Source organism: Dama dama, chromosome 33 (genome assembly GCF_033118175.1).
Source record: "Dama dama isolate Ldn47 chromosome 33, ASM3311817v1, whole genome shotgun sequence".
Lineage (NCBI taxonomy): Eukaryota > Metazoa > Chordata > Mammalia > Artiodactyla > Cervidae > Dama > Dama dama.
In genome coordinates, this window is record NC_083713.1 from 17,022,397 (window position 1) to 17,041,954 (window position 19,558).

The window sequence follows — 19,558 nt, forward strand, 5'->3', positions numbered from 1 at the left end:
AGGGATATGCAGTAAATAAAACAGGGAAAGGTAGATATAAGTGTTAAGGATGGAAGCAGCTTGAAATAAGGTGGTCAGAGAAGGTTTTACTAAGAATGCAAATCTCAGCTTAATCTGAGAGTAATTTAGCATCATCTCTTGACTTAAAGTACTAGGATATGCAATTGAATTTTCACTGCCAATTTATCCACAGTAATGCCAATTACAAGAACTGACTTTAGCTTTTCACTTCTTGAGGTGGCTGGAGCATCAAATTCCCACAGACCTTTAAACTAATTTATATTCTAAAACATATAACTCAGTGTTTTGCCACCAAGATTTTTTAAAACCAGAATTTAATGGCAAGTCTTTTAAAACAAATAACCTCAAAGAAGTAAAGATACTAACGGAAGAAATAGTAAATTTATTATTTTTATTAAAGTATATCAATACCCAGAAACAATAAAGGGCACATTATAAATATGGATACAAAACAGTAAGCCAAAGTTTCACTTGAAGTAGAAAAGTTGAAACTGTTTTAAGTATGTCAATGAAGACAAACCAAAAATGTGTTCATTGTAAATACCATTGCATGTAACATATGAATATAAAACCTTAAAATATTCTGCTTTAAAGTGTTAAATAAAAAAAAAAAAATTAAGTGTTAAATAACTATAGGTAACTAAATATGTTCAGGAGGCTTTGGGCAGAAAAATCAACTACTTAGGGTCAGCTGGAAAAAATCAAATAATTCATTGTGCCACATTTCTGGTTTTTGTGTTTTTTTTTTAATGTATTGTGGGTTTGCTTGTAAAGGTGTTAACTCACCCAGTTTACTGTGTAAGGTAAAAGGACAATACTATGATTTATACTTGCTACATTCCAGAATCTTTGGAGAATTTACCTTTGAAGGAGACTTTCTAAAATAGGGAAATCTGTTTTAAAATAGAGGCACAAAGGCCTTGAAATAGTTTTATCACTCCCTCAAAACAGATGTATATTTGAGATCTGTTCATAATATGTGAGGGCTTCCCTGGTGGCTCAGATGGTAAAGAATCTGCCTGCAGGAGACCCAAGTCTGATCCTTGTGTTGGGAAGATTCCCCGGAAAGGACATGGCTACCCACCCCAGTATTCTTGTCTGGAGAATTCCATGGGCAGAGGGGCCTAATGGGCTACAGTCCATGTGGTCACAAAGAGTCGGACACGACTGAGCAATTAACACTTTCACTTTTTCTATAATATGTGAAATAGAGAATCATAGTAATAAAGCTCCTTTTTGTAAATAACTAGGTGTGACAGAGTGACATACTCATGGGAAGCCAAATAAACATGTTACATGTATAACCTATCATTGCCTTACATAATACCCCTCATTTAAAAGACTGAATTCCCTTCACTGATTTATTTTGGATACAGCAAACTAGTGTCATTTAAGAGAAAACAAAATTGATGCTCAATGCCCTTCTGTAGATGTGCCAGAATATACATGTTTGCACTGTAACCATATCACTACCGGCAACAACATATAACTACAGACAAAAATAAACTATCCATAAGGAATACGTTCTATTTAAGGCTTCATGTTCACAACATTTAATGGCTGAAAACTAAATAACAATAACAAAGGAAAATGTATTTAAATAAATACTTACACATGACCAGACAAGGTTTACCCAGCAAATCCTCAGCAATATTAACTATAAAGACAATATTATACACCAGTCTCATATTTAAGAGGATTCTGTCTGCCTTGTTAGGCTTCAGACAGCTTACTGTAGGTTGATTATACTTATGCTGCTTCTTAACAGATGGAAAGTTCATAGCTTTGCACATGATGACATCTTGTCAGGCTATAAGCAATCTTAAAACATAATTTGCATTTATCGCTTCTACTTTTTGCTCCTGTCAGCATAAGAAAGCCTGCTTTTTCAAATGCACAGATGTGCTCAATGTGCATTTTCCAACTTATGTATAGGAAAATGCTTGCTCTCTATAATGTGTATCTAAGAAGAGCTCAAGATTTTCTTATTAAAACCTACAGGGCAATGTTATTTTCCAAGTCATGCAGGTCTACTTGAAAGCTCTTAAATTCTATCTTAATTATTATAATTAATTTTAAGTGCATTTTATTCTGAATAATTTAAAGCATACCTTTAAGCAAATTCATAACGAACAGAGTTTAGCCTTGCCAACATGGAGACGTACTAAAAAAAAGAAACCATTCAAAGCCTCTGGCCAGAAATAAAATTGTAAATGATTTTGGGCTTTCTAAAAATGTATTCAAAATTTCTTACAAAACCATAAGTGTTCTTTCCTTAAAAATATGTTCCCTAGTAGAATACCGAACTAGAAAACAGATCACATTTTAAAAATGATTCTTCAGTTAGAAACACTTTCCTACAGATTCAAGGAGATCAGAAAATTATGACATGGAATCCAAAAACAGAATGCTAGGAACCCAGAATAAAAAGTACACAATGGAAGAGACTAACACCTAATTAAAGAACCATATGCTCACAATAATGGAAGAGCTATACAAAAATGTTTAAAAATAAACACGGAATATAATTTAAAAAGCAAAATGAAAAGTGGGTGCATTTTCATAAAAGGACATAAAAATTTTGTGAATAATGTAACTACTAGGTAAGTATTGTGTAAAATTTTGGTTGCCTTTTTGGGGAGGTTTAAGGTATTGTTTTTTAACCTTAAATTCTTTACAAAGAAATTTGCCTTCTTCATAGCACTTCATGTTTTTTCTTTCATGGAAATAGTTGCTGGCATAGAAAACTACCAGAAGTTTTAATCAACTAATTTAATCTTTCATGCTTTAATACAGACTTGAAATGTGTAAAGCTTTGCTTTCTACAGAAATCAATTATTGGTAATACATTGTTATTTTCCCTTAGCAAATCAAAGAAGCATTTAATCCCACATTATAAAACATGATATAATTTAAAAATTTATTTATACCCTACTTTAGGACGATCAATTGACCTCTATTTCCGCTTGAAAAAAAAAGCATGAGAAAAGGAGGTTTCTACTAGTTTACTCTCCAAAAGAGGAGGGAAGGTGGCTCTAGAGACCAACTCAGAAATTACAGTTGTCCTTCATCGGCTAGAATGTAACTCAGGAACTGTTGCTTCTTCTAATTCCTGTGGTTTGTCACATTTATTGCTTTCTTTGCCCCCTTGATATGTACGAAGCTGCTCCAGAAAGCCAGCATTGGGACATATGGAAGGCCTTGCATTTTTCACCAAAGAAAAAGCACTGGTAAATGAGATTTCTTCAGAATTCATTAAGAAGCCTATTACAATTGCAGCAGCCCTGGAAACTCCTGCATTACAATGAACAAGAACCACTCCATCCTATAATAAAACCAAACAAAAATCTTCATTATTTACTTAAGAAAAGTTGTACTGAAATCTTATACTATTTAAAAACTATAAGATAAAAATATTCACTTCATCAATTTATTTGACTCAATTTATTCAATCATCAGAAACCAATGCACTGTAGGGAATGAATGGAAAAAAACAATCAATCAATTAATCAACACCTTTTCCCACTTCCCAGGTTTGAAATGCTTTGATGATATATTTGGAATTCTGAAATTATCTTTTATTACCCTGAAGTAATCTAGTAAAGTAAACATAAAAGCCTAGTAACTCAGTAGCCACAGGCCTATAAATAAGAGAAAAATCAGAGGAAGTATGTGTGGAAATATAAATAAAACCACAATCATAAACTACACAGAAAGCTTATATACTAGGTACATGTACTGTTCCCATAAAGAAAGTAGTGCCACTGGCTTAGAAATCTATCTATAAAATGATCAGTAAGGAAAAAAATGTTCTTCTTTTGGATCTATTTTATTCTGGAGGGAAATAACCTAAAAAAATAGCTAAACTTATGAGGCAGTAAAATGTTGACTCAAATAGCTCATGACAACATGAAGCGGAAAAGGTAATTAGACACCAGAATGAGGTCAATAAATGCAAAACGTTTCAGGTAACTTGCAAATGATACTTTACAAGCGAAAAGGGACACAGTGCAGGACGGATGCCAAGGGGGGTAATATTGCATTAATAATGAATGTGATATATCTGACGGATCAGCACTGATACAGGTTGGCTTATCTCAGGCCTGTTAAAAGTTAATGATCTTGATGAAATGTAGTGAATGGTGAGCACACCCTACAGAACCAGATATTGTAGTTACTTCATTTCTTGATTTTTTTTTTTTTTTTGTACAAACAACATGGGAACAGGGAAGGGGAGAAAAAACCTTAAAACTGAAAACTCTGCCCAAAGAATACATTAACAATGCTATGTTCATGGTTTATTAGATTATTTTACAAGGTAGTTCTTAGATGCATAAATTTGTTGCAAAATTCCTTTCCTTGGTCTATTATAACAAGCGTAGCAAATGTATCTCACTTCAAGAAAGAAAGATAATTCACAAGATTAGTTAATATTTTAAAAATTCTCATACCAAAAAGACAATTTCAATTGTTTATATTTATATATTTCAGAGTCATTTCCAGATATTAATTGTTTCTGCATTAGAAAACCAAAACAAAAATATTCACTCTGCATATACAGAACTTTTCTCACTTTGTACAATGGCTCTTTTTAATGAGACTTAAGACATTTTAAAATCATATTACAGTAACCAATGGACACTGCTAAGGAACTTCCTTTTTATTTATTTATTTTTTTTTTTGGGCTTATTATTCCATTTTCCTTTATTATTTTTATAATACATAAGTACAACATAAGGAACTTCCTTTTTAAAAATAATATTTATTTATTTATTTGGCTGGAGCATGTCTTATTTGCAGCTGGCAGTATCTTTAATCATTTCTTGTGGCACGTGGGATCCAGTTCCCTGACCAGGGATCAAACCAGGGACCCCTGCAGTGGGAGCTCAGAGTCTGAGCCTCTGGATCACCAGGGAAGTCCCACTATTAATGAACTTCTCTTAACGTGAAACAAATTAGATTTTCAAAAAAAACCTGGGCTCATAACATTAATAATTACCCTCCAGTGTAATTTTCAATGTTTCCTGACTATGTATCAGTTATCGCTATCTTATGATCTACACATATGCTTTTGAAAATGAAACTAGCTTTATTTTTAGTACAGTGTAATCAGTTTTAGCTATTATTTAATAATGTTAGTGTTTTCTTCTCTCTTACCTTCTTTATGTAACAGATACTTTTCTGTTAGTTTCTACAGCCTTTGAATTTATTTACCTCTTATTCCTTGGGTATCATACTGCCCTTGAAAGTATTTCCAAAGAAACTACTAGCTTCATATCCCCTTTCAAGAATTCAAAGTAATTACAATTAAATAATTTATAAAGCAATTTTTCTTTTGCATTTGCTGTTGTCCTATGCTTAAAAGGCTTTTTCCTCTCCTTGGTCCAGTTAACCATGGCTTCTAAGAAGCCTGTCTCTCTGCATGAGAGGAGGGCAGGAGGAATATGCAAGACATCTTTTTATGCCTAGTACTTAGTGCAATTTTTGGCACATAGTAGATATTCCATAAATGTCTGCTAAACAAAAAAATTTTGCTATGCATTTTGAGAAAACATTCTCTTACAAAATCATATCACCATTTTGCTATGGGCAGACAGGAATTATAGTATTTCCGTTCTATGTAGCCTGCTTTGTTCTCATGTTGTTATTAATAGCTTTTCAATTAGATGGCCAGCTCCTTAAAGGCAGCATCCTTTAGATACATGTATCCTAAAGATACATCCCTTCTATCTTCTCAGAATAGGTAACTCATATTTTTTGACAGATCAAGTTCAGATCTTTTTTAAAAAATGAGTCTTTTGATATATTGAAAAATACTACAAATGGTTATATGTATTGATGAAAATGGGTGATCTTAATTTTACTTATCTATATTTTTCCAATGTATAAACTACTTACATGTTTTAAAACTCACATCTTATAATTAATAAAGTAAATGTGGAATATCAAATACACATTTCATACTAACAAACAAAATCTTTTGCACATAAAAAAGGGGATCAAGTAAATACTCAAGTAAAAGAACTCTTGAACCTATGGAAGTTATCTCACTACTAGCATGTCATGTGTATTTCTGTCCCTTTGGGCATAAGCCTGGCAGATAACATATTGGGTGGAGATACAAGAAGGACAGAGAAACCAAACAAACAGGGTTTTATAACTACAGAGGAAAATGAGGAAAGACATGGGGAAATGAAAGACATTCTATTTGGCAGGTATATGTGAAAAGACGAAAACAACAAACTAGGGCCTAGAAAGGTAGTTTTGAAATAGGCAATTCACCGAGTAATCACATTTAATAATACCTGAATATACAACAGGCAAAATCATGAAGAGATTTCTTCTAGGGAAAAAAAACAAAAAACAGAATGAAGAAAATTCAAGAATTCTATTGCTAAAGTTAAATGTGCATTATCTAAACAATAAAGAGTTTCCAGGGTAAGGAAATAATGGCTGAGGCTAAGGTTCCAGTAAAACACATAAGGCTTGAGAAATTAGAACACAGTAGAGAATTCAAATGTATCTTACAGAAGAAACAGTTCAGGCATCTCCTCAGATTCCCTTGATGCCATCATCACATGGACCCTCAGCTGGTTCCACCTCGGCTGCCGCCTCTGTGGCTGACTGTTTCCCACAGGCCTATTGAGTTCTGCTTCCCTAAGAACCCCTGGCTCTTCCCCCATGTCAGTCTCTGCATGGGCCGGTACACCCTGAGTTCTGGATTCTCTTGCTGCTTCTGAACTTGGATGGCAAGTCACACCACAGGCCTTCAAGGTGGCTGCTGAAAAAGTGGGGTGCTGTAACCTGGAACTGTGGGGTTAGTTACCTCTCCATGTGTAAACTCTGACCAATGGGACACAGGAGCTGAAGAGAGCCAGGCAGGTAAATTCTCTCTCTTCTCTATCTCCCAAAATCTGTACTGAGGTGCAGTGTCTTTGGATTCCCTGCCTGGGGGTGTCTTGGGTACCACCTTGCCAAGGAACCAGCTATTTCGCTATCAGCTCATTGTGAAGCTGTCGCTCAGCAGGGTAAAAGCATCATCTTACATTGCTCCTCATCCTTTTCAGAATCACTTCCCTTTCTTCTCACTCTCACTGCCTAGGGACTGCACCTCTCAAATGAAGCATCAGCTCTAAATCCTTGCCTCAGGTTCTGTTTTCTGAGAAACCCAAACTAAGGACCACTTTAATTAACTCTTATCCCTTTCACTTTTTACTTGAAACATGTATATGTTTAATGTCTAATATGACATGTCTAATATGTCTAATATGAATATAAATATGAATAATGTTTACATTTTTCCATTACCATCTAAGGCATATTATATATCTCCTTAGAAAAGCAGCTAACACAGAAACATTATCACTTTTATTTCTAACACTATTAGCTGGTACACTGGCATGTGACAGTCTAGAATCTATATAATTTTTCACAAGCTAAAAGAGTGGCCAATATCAGGCTTTGAATTAGAAAACCTCTTCCTTTTTTTCTATCCAAATATCTAATATTAAATAAGGTTGAATAGTTTAATATTTTTCCAGCAATCTAGAGGAAGGTATCTAGAACAGTGTTGGGCATATAAGGCACTCAATAAATACTACTAAATGAAAGGAAGGAGAGAGGTAAGGAGATAAGGTAGAAAGAAAATCATTAGAACTTAATTAAGCTATAATGTTAACTATCATTTATTGCCAAGTGCTCCATGACAGTTAACTTTTCTCTATAAGTGCTTCTATATTTCCATCTATTTATCTCACATAAATTTTATAAGAGTTATATATTGACTAAAAATGATATAATTTCAAGGCATAATAATTGGTAAAGCCAACCTAGAAGCCCTGCCTGTCAGAGTGTTCCCTTGGATCTAGTACCAAGATTAAAGTATTGTATTTTCTGTGGGTTTTCTAAAGTCAGAGAACCAATGGACAGCTTTTGATCAGCATTTTCAAACAATCAGTAATATTCATCTTCATAAATACACTAAGGACCAGAGCAGTCTCTGTTCCATAGTTCACCTGATTACCTCGCAAAGTGGTCAAAGGGTAGATGGTTAGAGACGATCAAAAGGAACCTTAGCATTGGGTTGGCCAAAAAGGTCATTTGGATTTTTCTATAAGATGTTACAGAAAAACCCAAACAAACTTTTTGGCCAACCCAGTTGAGCAGAAAATTTTAAATCCTGACATTTCTTAGGAAGGCATAAGAAGATGAGAAATTAAAGTTAAAAAATAGGGACTTCCCTGGTGGTCCCCTGGTTAAGAATCTGCCTTTCAATGCAGGGGATGTAGGTTCAATCACTGGTTACAACAAAGATCCCACATGTTATGGGGCCACTGAGCCCAGATGCCACAACTACCGAGCCTGTGCTCCTCAACTAGAGAGTCTGAGTGCCGCAAAACACAGAGCATGCGCGCTCTGGAGTCTGCACACAACTGCAGAGCCCATGCACTCTGGAGCCCGAGTGCCCCAGCGACAGGGACGCCACGGGCTGCAAGGTGAGCCCGATGCCACAGTCACGGCCCAACGCAGTCAGAGCAGTAACAGTGAGTAAATGCAAGAAAATAAAGTTCAAAGTAAGGACCTCATGGGAAGACGAGCAACTGGAGGACTGAACAATTGTAGGAATTAACGAAATATTGTTGAAGGGGAAATTTCATAATAGCTCTTACACATTCACTACAGAAAGAAGCGGATAATGGACCAATATTTTAAAATTTCTGTTCTTTAGGAACTGTGAATCAACACCAAACTTACCTTCATTTTTGCCTGTTCTATAAATTCAAAACATTCTGGAAAATAAGATAGGATATCGGTCTCAGGCAGATCCAATATAGAAATATTCTTATATATAAAGTCATTGAGGAAAGCATTTTCAACTCCATATGCAACATTGAGAATATGAGTCACCTTAAAGAGAAAAAAAAGGTAATTTTTTAAAAAATTCACATGAATTAGGTTAATTAAACCTAAAAAATTAGGTTTAAATAAAATTAAACCTAATTAGGTCACTTAGGTTAATTAATTAGGTTAATTAAACTGAGATGTTGAGATCTGTAACAATAATACATAATTTAAGCATGACTCACTTGGGCTTCCCCGGTGGCTCAGTGGTAAAGAAACTGCCTGCAATGAAGGAAATGCCAGAGACGGAGGTTCAATCCCTGGGTCGGGAGGATTCCCTGGAGGAGGAAACGGCAACCCACTCCAGTATTTCTGCTTGGAAAATTCCATGGACAAAGGAGTCTGCTGGGCAACGATCTAAGGACTCACACAAAAGTGAGACACGACTGAACACATGCACACTTGAGTAACACTTCCTTCAGGGAGCCTTCTCTGCCTGCCTCATCCCTCACCAGAAGTGCTGGTTCTACACACTCATATTGGTTGTTACTGCTGTTTAGTCGCCATGTCATGTCGACTCTTCTGTGACCCCCATGGACTGTAGCCCTCCAGGCTCCTCTGTTCATGGGATGTACCAGACAAGAATACTGGAGTGGGTTGCCATTTCCTTCTCTAGGGGATCTTCCCAACCCAGGAATCAAACCCACATCTGCTTGGCAGGCAGGTTCTTTAACACTGAGCCTCCAGCGAAGCCCATATACTCCTATAGTACCCTCTATGTGCCCTACAATAGCCCTTATCACCAAGTTTGTCTCCCCCATTGTACTGGAAGCTCCACCAGGGTAGAGACCATATTTAGCCTACTCACTTTTATAAGTAAGCACTGTGAGTGAGCAGGAAACTTCCCACAGAAAGTACTTAAAATATCTGTTGAATAAATCAATTAATGTCCATAAAAAAATTAAAGTAAGGGACGTGCATTAGTAGCAATAACTTCCCTTTCAATACTTATTCCCCTACTTTCCTTTTGTATTCTTTTTAAGTACAGTCGTTCTCAAGTGTGGCTACACACTAGAACTACCCAGTGAGCTTTTTAAAAGTTCAATAGGTACACCCTGAGTTCTGGATTCTCCTGCTGCTTCTGAACTTGGACGGCAAGTCACACCACAGGGCGCTGGGTTTGGTTTCAGGGTGACTGCTCACCCAGGGAGGTTTTCAAAAGCACCAACGCCACAAGGTCTCAAACCCAGAAATTCTGATGAATTAGTCTGGTTGAAAGATGGGATGGTCGTGAAAGATATGCTTTCAGATGGCACATGTGAGCAACCTCCTCCTCCATCTACGCGTTCAACCTCCTTTCCTGGAGTCCCCCAAGCAAAAGGAAGAAGCCACGCGGGAAGTTCGTTAAGAGAATCCAAAGGCTAAATGGATCGGATTCTGCCTTTCCTGCCCCCACTAGCCTCACAGGTGTGGCTCTGGCAGCGCCTCGCTCCTTCCCCCAACACAGCTAATTGGATTCTGGTGGACACCTGACTTAAGCTAGACTGATTTAAGAAATTTAGAAAGAGGTGTATGAGACAGTTAGAATAATCCACACACTCAAGAGCTTTAAGACAGTCATTTTGTATTAAGTGTTCTGAGAAGCTGAAAGATCCCTGCTTCCAAATGAGAAGAAGAGCAGATGTGCAGAGAGGGGCCGTGTGCCAGTGGATGCCCTTCTGTTCTCTGGCACAGCCACTCTCCTCCCAGGTTCCAAAGCGCTGCCCCCGCCCTCGTCCGCCAGCCCTGAGATCATCGTGTGCATTCTCTTTCCTTGCTCAGGTTTCTGTGGTCCACAGCCACAAAAGTATTGATTAAGATATTCAGGGAACTAGACCTCATGAAGAGAGGGCCATAAGCTATTTACAAACCTAACTGCCTCGTGAAGGAAAACAACAGAAAAAAGCCTCTAATCTACTCAAGAGGGGGAGATGGGAGAATTCTAGACAGAAGGGAAGAATATTTTTAGAAGATAGTGTCTGAAATGTCCTTCTGCCTTCCCTGGTGACGGCTTCTCAGGCTACGTCAAGTTACCCTCCCACTCCTCTGGCCAGGGCTGGATGACTCTGCCTTTAATTACATAATAGATATTCCAATGTTGAATAATACTGATATGTTTGCCCTGTCTTTAGAACTATATTCTACATCCCCCAAAGACCAAAAATGAGGTCTGACCACTTACAGAATATATCTGTTATCTATCACGGGATTATGATGATGACAAAATGAGAATCTTGGAGAAATCTGCTGAAAGGTAAAAGTGCTTTACAAATATTGTGGGCTATTAAACTATCCAATGTCTAGGTAGTTTAGCTGCTTGGAAATGCAGTTTATATGTGTATTGATTCAATGATCCTGCTTGAAAAGAACTGTACTCAGTCACAGGTCATGGTGGTGGTGCTGGAAGTGTTAGTCACTCACTCATGTCCCAGTCTTTGCAACCCCAAGGACGGTAGGCTGCCAGACTCCACTGCTAGAATTCGACAGGCAAGAATACTGGAGTGGGTTGTCATGCCCTCCCCCACAGGATCTTCCAACCCAGGGATCAAACCCAGGTCTCCTGCAGTGCAGCAGATTCTTTGCCATCTGAGCCACCAGGGAAGCCCAAGATGGTAGTAGTGGTGACGTAGCCTAAAACCTTTCTAGTAATTCAAGCATACTTCCCAAATGCAGTTTCAGAGGTCCTTTCAATGGTTGACCTTGGGATGCCCTTTAAAGTAAGGATAATACAAACAGCCCCTTCACTGAGTACTTAGCATGTGCTAAGCACACAGGTTAACTCACTTAAACCTCACATTTAGGCAATATCAAAATTTTATTTTTTGAAGTCGTTCAAAAATCAAAACATTATTTAAAAAATTAAGAGGTCTTGCTCTTCAACCTGTTCTTTTCCACTCTATTATCGCCCACCTATATGGTAACTACCTTTATCCATTTCTCATATATTCTTTTAGGATATCTTTAAAAGATATTTATATCTTATAAGATAGATATTTATATCAAACATTTTATTTACTCTCTTACACAAAGGCAACACTGTGGGGATTTTTGGCCCCATTTAAAAATGGCCTTTCATATCAGTATTTAAAGACTTTTGTGTGTGTGTTTTAAAAACTATATAGCATTCTGTCATTGTTCATTTAACCAATTCCCTATTGATGGAAATGTGGGTTGCTTCCAATAATTTGCTATTATAAACAGGGCTGCAGTAATGCAGGGCTGCATTTCTTTTTACCTTGAGTCTTTTCAATGTATCCAGATCATGAGCAGCATCTTGTGACCCTATAAGAAATAAATCACATCACCTTGAACAGAAAAATAATTATCCTGACTTTTAATCTGAATTTTGTAACAATTTTGTTACTTATTCATTTATTTTAAGAAACACATCTTGGGAGGACCTGAATCCAACTCTTTGAAAGATAATTCAGAAATATTCATCAAAAAATATTCATCCTGTAAATACGTTTGGACTCTGAAATCCCACTTCTAGGAATTTTTCCTAGAAGCCATGGGCCTAGGGCCACGGATGGGGCACTGGGTTTGGGTGGATTTTTGTTTGTTTTGTTTTTGTGGGGTTTATTTTGTATTACCAACAATACTGTGAAGAACATCCTAATAGCTAATCTTTGCAATATCCAGAACTTTTAGGAAAAATCCCTAGAAGTGGGATTTCAGAGTCCAAAAGTATTTACAGGATGAATATTTTTGATGAATATCCCATGAAAATATATACAGCCCTTTGAAATGAGAAATGTAGAAGAATATTTATTGCATGGAAATATATTTTCAATATATTAGGTGATAAAAGCAGGTTACAAAACATCAATCATTTTTGTAAAAACAAATACGATGTATATGCTTAAAAATGGGCGGGAAGTACATAGAACAAAATGTTACAGTAAGATTATAGGTTGACTTTTTTCTTCATGCTCACGTGTACTTTTTATAGTAAGTATCTATTTCTTTTGTAACTGAAGAAAAGAATATTAAAAAGACACCCAGAAAATGATTTAGTGCCAGCTCGTCTGGGAACACTCAGTAGCTTAGAGCAAACACTGTTGGTCTACAGAGTTCCACCCACGTTCCATGCACAACTAGGGCTGTACCCTTTTTAGTTTCTCCCTGTGAAAGTTGGCTTTCCAGATCTCCTACATCTGAAAAATGACTCTAGTTAATAAGCAAGTTTATACAGGAGAATAACTAGTTAATATAAAGTGAGCTACACAACTGAAAAAAATAGAGCATTTATTATTTAAAGATTTCAAGTATTTTACTTTCCTGAATTAGGTTCCATTTCTATAGAAAACATTTTTTTCACCTTAACTGTCTGGGAAATCTGCCAGCTTCTACCATGTGATTTTAGGTAGCTGGAAGGTCAGCAATATGCTGGTTGGCCAATATTCTCTTGGTAATACAAAGCTCACAGGCTCCTTACTGAATCTACATTCAACTTTATTCTACTTAGAACTTAGCCTATCAAAATATTAACATTTGTTAATGGTAGATATGTAATTGCTATAGTCTGTAATTTTTTACACATTTGAAATATCTCATAATTTAAAAATAAAAATTCTCAGTTTTCTGTAGAAAGTCCTATTCATCTCCAGGAGGAGAAATGGGTTCAAGTAAGTTACCTGAAATTTGGTGGTTTTATATGCATGCTATCTTTTAAATAATAATTCCACTCTATTTCTTACAATAGAAAAAAGACAAGAAAACAAAGAAACATGCATGAATGAAACTTTTTTTTTCTACCCTCAACTGTCATTATTGTATTTCTCGAAGCTGGATATTTTCATTATTTCCATTAAATACATATACACCCCAAACAGAATGAGTTAGTCATTTTTCAGAGTTGGTTGCTACATTTTGAAAATGATTTCCAGGCTATGAATATATTAATTCAAATTTAGTGTTCTTGAGACCAATGCAACTGACTCTTCAAACACAAGGAGAGTGTTAATAGTGTGGCCGGATAATTTTAGTCAGTACAAATGGACTTTATGTAATTGTCCTATGTGTGTCATCTAATACTTGGTAGTATTCAGTTCATGTTACTTCTCTCTAAATTCTAGATATAAACATTAGCTTTTCTCCAATTTTAAATGGTTGCTTTGTGTTGCAGTCTTCTATTAAGCTTTTGTTGGAAAAACACTTATTATTAAAAGAAATACTCTAAATCATTATAACAATGTGTTATTTAAACCTTTGTTTTGAAAAAGTAGAATGTATCCTTTTATAAACTACCTTAATTAACATTTTAAAACAAATACCAATTTTAAGAATTTTACGATTTTAACAGTAGCAACATGAATCTATGATTGTGTTAAATTTAATAGAACTGAATAGCAAATCAATTTTAACTGTACGGTAATTTTAAATAACAGAAAAAGAAGTTGATGAATAGGACTACAACTAAAGAAATAAGTTTAATAATAATAATGTACAGTTATATTTTACATTGACATAACCCAATAATATTCATGACCCTGGCCAAAAATTATTATGGAAATATTATAGATGAAGTAACTGATTTAGAAAGCATATTACATGCTATTGGAGTTGGGACTTCTAACACGTTCAGTGTTTTGAAATCATATGTATCATAAAAAATAGGCTATGTAAGATCTCTAGAATTCTGTTTTTAATGAAAATACCAAATATTGCATAAATTCTGATGTAGCATGTCTTAATTTACAAATCTCTATTTTTATCATCACAGAAATAGACCAAAAAAATTATTAATGAAACTAACCAAAAAGATATTATTACATTACTGAAAAGGGAAATAAATAATATTCTAAAGAGAAACGTTTTGGGGAAATTTGTAGGAGTGAATGTTCATAAATGGATAGAAATAGGAGCATAAATTTCTATAATGATAAGGTAAAATAATATTAATGAATTTTACAAAATAAAGAGCTTTACAAATTTAATGTATTATCTGCCTCCTAAAAATACTGAGTTTCCTAGATATCAGAAATCCTCCATAACCTTAAGTGTTAGTCGCTCAGTTGTGTCCAACTCTTTGCAACCCCAAGGACTGCAGCCAAGAAAACTGGAGTGGATTGCTATTTCCTTCTCCAGGGGATCTTCCCGAATCGGGATCAAACCAAGTCTGTCTTAGGGCAGGTAGATTCTTCACCATCTGAGCCACCAGGGAACCCTTATAACCTTATAAAGGATTCCCAAATTTTCACCTAGAATTGAAGCAAAGATCTCAAAATGTCACTGATTGTGACTTTGTAACAAGATGGACATAACAAGAAGTAATGTACCTTTTAAAAACCACCCAAGATAAATGGAATTTTCCACTTTTACAAATCAAGTTGGATTTAAGAAAAGTCCTAGGTAAGATTTTTGAAATGCAGGAGCTTGGGTGAATTTATGAGCAAACTGAAAAAGATATAGCATATTTGTACAGCTTTCCACCTTCTTTATCCACTACCCAAAGTAATATTTAATTTCATGTAGTACTAGGTGAAAGCTGTGTTGCTTTGAAGAGATAAGGAAGCTTTTTGAAGCAACCTAGAAACAACCCCTGTATCATTCACCTGGAAAAACTTTAAATGTAACCATCCATAGGTCCCTCCGGAATAAGTTATTTGTAACCATCTCCCTCTCTTGTAACCATCTCCTTCTCCCAAGAAAGGAGGTTGTACCTGATGAAAATATCTCATGTCCTGATCCAAAGAGGAGACCATGTAAGGACTAGTTTCAGAAGTCCCTCCCACCACTCATTCAAGATCCTGGTAAGGTTCCAACGCCAGTCTTAGAAGACTACCTTGATCAGCCCACTTTGGATAAGTCTAGATTTAAAAAATAAGGAAAGTTCATGAAGACTCTGAGTGAATGATATTTTTAAATTCTACCATAATTATTTTAAACCATTGTTACTACAATAGGAGCCAAATAACCAAAAAATGTGCCTGGATATATTTCCTTCCCTAGAAATGGTGTGCAAATCCTGGGTGAAATTTTCAGACTAACTAAATGACCACTAAATTTTTCACTGGGCTGCAGAAACTAACTGGACATATTTATTTGGTGAATTTAAAGACAGGTCATGTAACAATGCACACAATACATGCTACAATAAATAACTCAAATGTATACTGCAACTGATATGTTTCAAAAAACTTTTGCAACAACTTTAGGACAACCCTATAAGATTAAGCAGATACCCTTACTTCAGTTTTACAGATGGTTTCTTGCAGCACCAGAAAGAATTAATGACTTGCACTAGCTCATCTACTGTAAGTAGAGTAGGAAGAGTGAGGCTCAAAGCCTGGACTTTGAGGCAGTATATGTTAATGATGGAGAGCAGGAGTGTTATCAGACTTGAGCTGTGCAAGTTATTTAACCAATTGTTAAGTTCAATTCCAATCTGGAAAATGGAGCTGATGATCTGTTTCACAAAGCTTTTAAAAGGAGTGTGCACATCACACAGCCATCTCACTGGCTATTTCTGACTCCCAATTCAGTGTTCTTTTTACACAAGAGGGGCTTGGCTATGTAAATATTGAAAAATCATTGATTTTTCCAAGTCTTAATTTCTTTATACATAAATGAAAAATTATTCAAACCTACTTAAAACACTGTTGACTATTTTTTAAGAACACTGCATCACATTTGTGCCAAGTTAACAAGTTTGCACATTCATATCTGTGCTTCATTTGCTATTTGTGAATTACGCGTTGTGCAGGGAATCTGTATTTATCATAATGCAAGAAATCATAAACCATCAGAGTCATAGCTACAAAATAACAATCCACCTTCCTAACAGTCCAAAAACAGACACCAAGAACAGATGTGGCCACAGGAGGCATGCACTCCATATAGTTGCAACCCCAGGGCAGGCGAACAAGCACTTGTCTTTTCAAGCATTAACTTTTCTACAACTTTAACCCTCATTACTAGTAGTCTTGCTTAATAAAAGCATTATTTTTAATTTGATCATCTTTTAAAGCTATATCGTTTCATAATCCAATAAAATACACCACCAATGTGTTGTCCTCCAGACAAGTTAGAAAAATAGGAAAAACGCTTTTCTAAAATTCAAATTCCAGGTGCTACGTTCTACTAGAATCTATGCCTCTTAGGTTCATAGTGTGGCAGAAACAGTCCTAGGCAGCTAGTGAAGTTCCATACCCAGAAAAGGAAACATTTCAATTTTCTGGAGCTTTTAGCTGACAGCACAGACTACTATATACGAGGGAGAAAAATGAGAAGTAATAAGGTTAAAAGAACTCAACGATTCAGCGGCAAATCAAATATACTCACCCAGGAGCAACCATGGCTTAATAACACCAACTTTCAGGTCCAAGCTAAGGTCCTGCACATAACCACAACCTCCCCCGCCGCTTGGCTCTATTTCTTCCACAACATGAATTCTGGCATCGTTCCATGTTTCTATAATTTTCTTTCCAGTTAGTGTTGTCACCCTGGTGCACTGCTTCCTGAGATTATTCCGGGAGAATGCCTTAATTTCCTGCTTAAGGGAGTGCATTACCTGAGCAGTGGCTAGGAACAAATACAAGCAAATCCAGCCAGCACAGTGAGGGACCGAACTGAGCGTCCCTTAGTGTTCAGGTCACAAAAACAACCTCGTGGGCACACGGGCCGGCAGGTAACTCTAGCTGACACTCGCCGGGGGACGAGACAGCCCGGCTCCGTTTTTCCCAGCGCCGCAATGTAAGCAGAAGTTTGATTGGCCGTTGAGAAAGGGACGCCGATTGGATGCTGTTTCTCCTTCCTGTTAGCGGGAGAGAACGCTCTCCCGGCAGAGGTCTTTCCTGTTGTTGCTGCTTAAAGCTATCTTTTTTATTCACGCCGATTGGTAAAATATAAGAGATAATTGCCGAGCTGGTATTTCCTCGCACCTTAAAAACAGTGGTTTTCCGGACATATTCGATCGGTGGCACTTGTGGTTGGTGACCTGGGTATCCCTCCTGCTCTAGTTAGGCTACCGCGCCTGCTCGCCTGCTTTTAGGCTAATCCGGGGGGCTACAGCAGACGTTAAAAGTTAGACTTCGCTTTCTGTGTTCACACCTTTTCTTTCTGCTGTTACTGCCAAGAGGAACATTTACTCGATTCAAAAAAATAAAACAACACTGTTATGTAGGCTAGTAACAATTTAAATAAAATTTGCAAAAGTAATTTCTTTCTTTTTAATTTTCTAATTGTATATAAACAAGATAAACAAGAGCTTAATATATTCCTCCCCCCCCCCGATTTCTCGCCTGCATTTTCATTATCAGTAAAACTGCTGAAAAAGACTTCATGCAATAAATATACAGTCTTTATAAAAGCATTGCAACAGTCTTTTCATACATAGTTTCAGAAATTGGTGATGCAAACATCCACGTTTACTAAACATCAATTATAGAATGATTCTTTAATTAGAATCATTATTCTAATAATATAGATTATTCTAATAATTGAATTAAATGTAGAACTAGAATTCTATATATTATATATATAATTAGAATATATTATATTCTAATAATATAGAATGTATTACAAAAGAATGATTTGTTTTTCTCAAGAAATCCCAATTCCTTTAAATAGAAACTTTTCTTAGCCCACCTAAAAGACAATGCAACTTTGAATGGACTTACACATAGCATATAAATTCATGTATAAAGTAACAAAGTTGCTCTTAAAGAACACTTATTCACAACACCACATAATGAAATTTTTGTTGTTGTTGAGATTGATTTAAACCAAATTTCTCCCTATTAACAAGAGTGAGCTATTAGCCCAAGCTAGCTACCCGGCACTCTAAAATGAAAAACTCAATAACTTTTTTGCATCACTTAAACAAGTATGTCTTCATCAAAAACTAGTCTGACCACATATTATTCCATGTATTTATCATGAAGTGATTAAAAAAAAAACAACTATTGAGCACACTAGATGCTAGGTCCTGTGCTTATAAGCAGTTTTTAAATTCTAAGTGTTATATGTCAGGTACTTTAAACACATTATCCCATTTGCCTCACCCCAAATTTATTATGAGGTCATTGTATTTTAATTACCTACATTTTACAGCTGAGGGAACTCAAATGCAGAGATTGCAAATAACATATCCTACATTTCACAGATCATAAGTTTGACCCACAAGTAAGATTTAGGTTTGTTTCAGTCCAAAGCCTTAGTTCTTGTTTACTATGGAATACTGTTCTGCCCCTTAAGTAACTGTGTTAACAAATATTTATTGAGCAGTTACAATGTGCCAGGCACTGTTGTAGTCCCTGGGGATATAAGCAATAAATAAAAACAAAGTCCCCTGTTTTATGGAACTCATTTCCAAATGGAGGGAGTAGATGGACAGATAATCAATGAATAAATTGTAACTATGTTAGGTCCTGAAATAAGAGCTAAAAAGAGAAACTAAGTGAAATAAGGTAACAGAGTGAAAGGGCAGTGTGCTATTTGCTACAGGTTGGTGAAAGAATTCTCCTCTGATAAAGTGATGTTTGAGTCAATACTTGAATGAAGTGCAGGAGCTAGCCGTGTAGATACCTAATTGAAGAGATCCGCAGGTAGAAGAACAACAGCTAAGACAGGAGTGTGCTGCTGAGAGGTAGGAGTTGGGGAGGTTTAAGGAATTGCCAGGTGGCAAGTGTGGCTTTAGAGAGGGATTGAAGAG

The 19,558-nt window shown here is 36.1% G+C and overlaps 1 protein-coding gene across 2 annotated transcripts; it reads right to left on the reverse strand.

Annotated features, from left to right (window-relative positions):
* Positions 1-390: 390 nt before the first annotated feature.
* Positions 391-17,580, reverse strand: DUSP19 (dual specificity phosphatase 19). 2 transcript variants are annotated; one of them, XM_061135095.1, is made up of 4 exons: positions 17,188-17,580; positions 12,137-12,183; positions 8,776-8,928; positions 391-3,346 (listed from the first exon to the last, which is right to left on the reverse strand). In XM_061135095.1, exons 1-4 carry the CDS (start codon positions 17,411-17,413, stop codon positions 3,089-3,091), a joined length of 684 nt encoding a protein of 227 aa, XP_060991078.1. In that variant the 5' UTR covers positions 17,414-17,580; the 3' UTR covers positions 391-3,088. The 2 variants fall into 2 exon arrangements, with proteins under 2 accessions (XP_060991078.1, XP_060991079.1); XM_061135096.1 differs by lacking the exon at positions 8,776-8,928.
* Positions 17,581-19,558: the final 1,978 nt, after the last annotated feature.

What these genes read in the sequence shown, in the direction of transcription:
- DUSP19 (XM_061135095.1), bottom strand. Translation starts at nt 17,413, where the DNA reads ATGCACTCCCTTAAGCAGGAAATTAAGGCATTCTCCCGGAATAATCTC. An exon ending in ATACATTGAAAAGACTCAAG is followed by an intron (nt 8,929 to 12,136) that starts GTAAAAAGAAAT and finishes TTTCTCTTTAAG; the next exon opens with GTGACTCATATTCTCAATGT. An exon ending in TAGAACAGGCAAAAATGAAG is followed by an intron (nt 3,347 to 8,775) that starts GTAAGTTTGGTG and finishes GTTTTATTATAG; the next exon opens with GATGGAGTGGTTCTTGTTCA.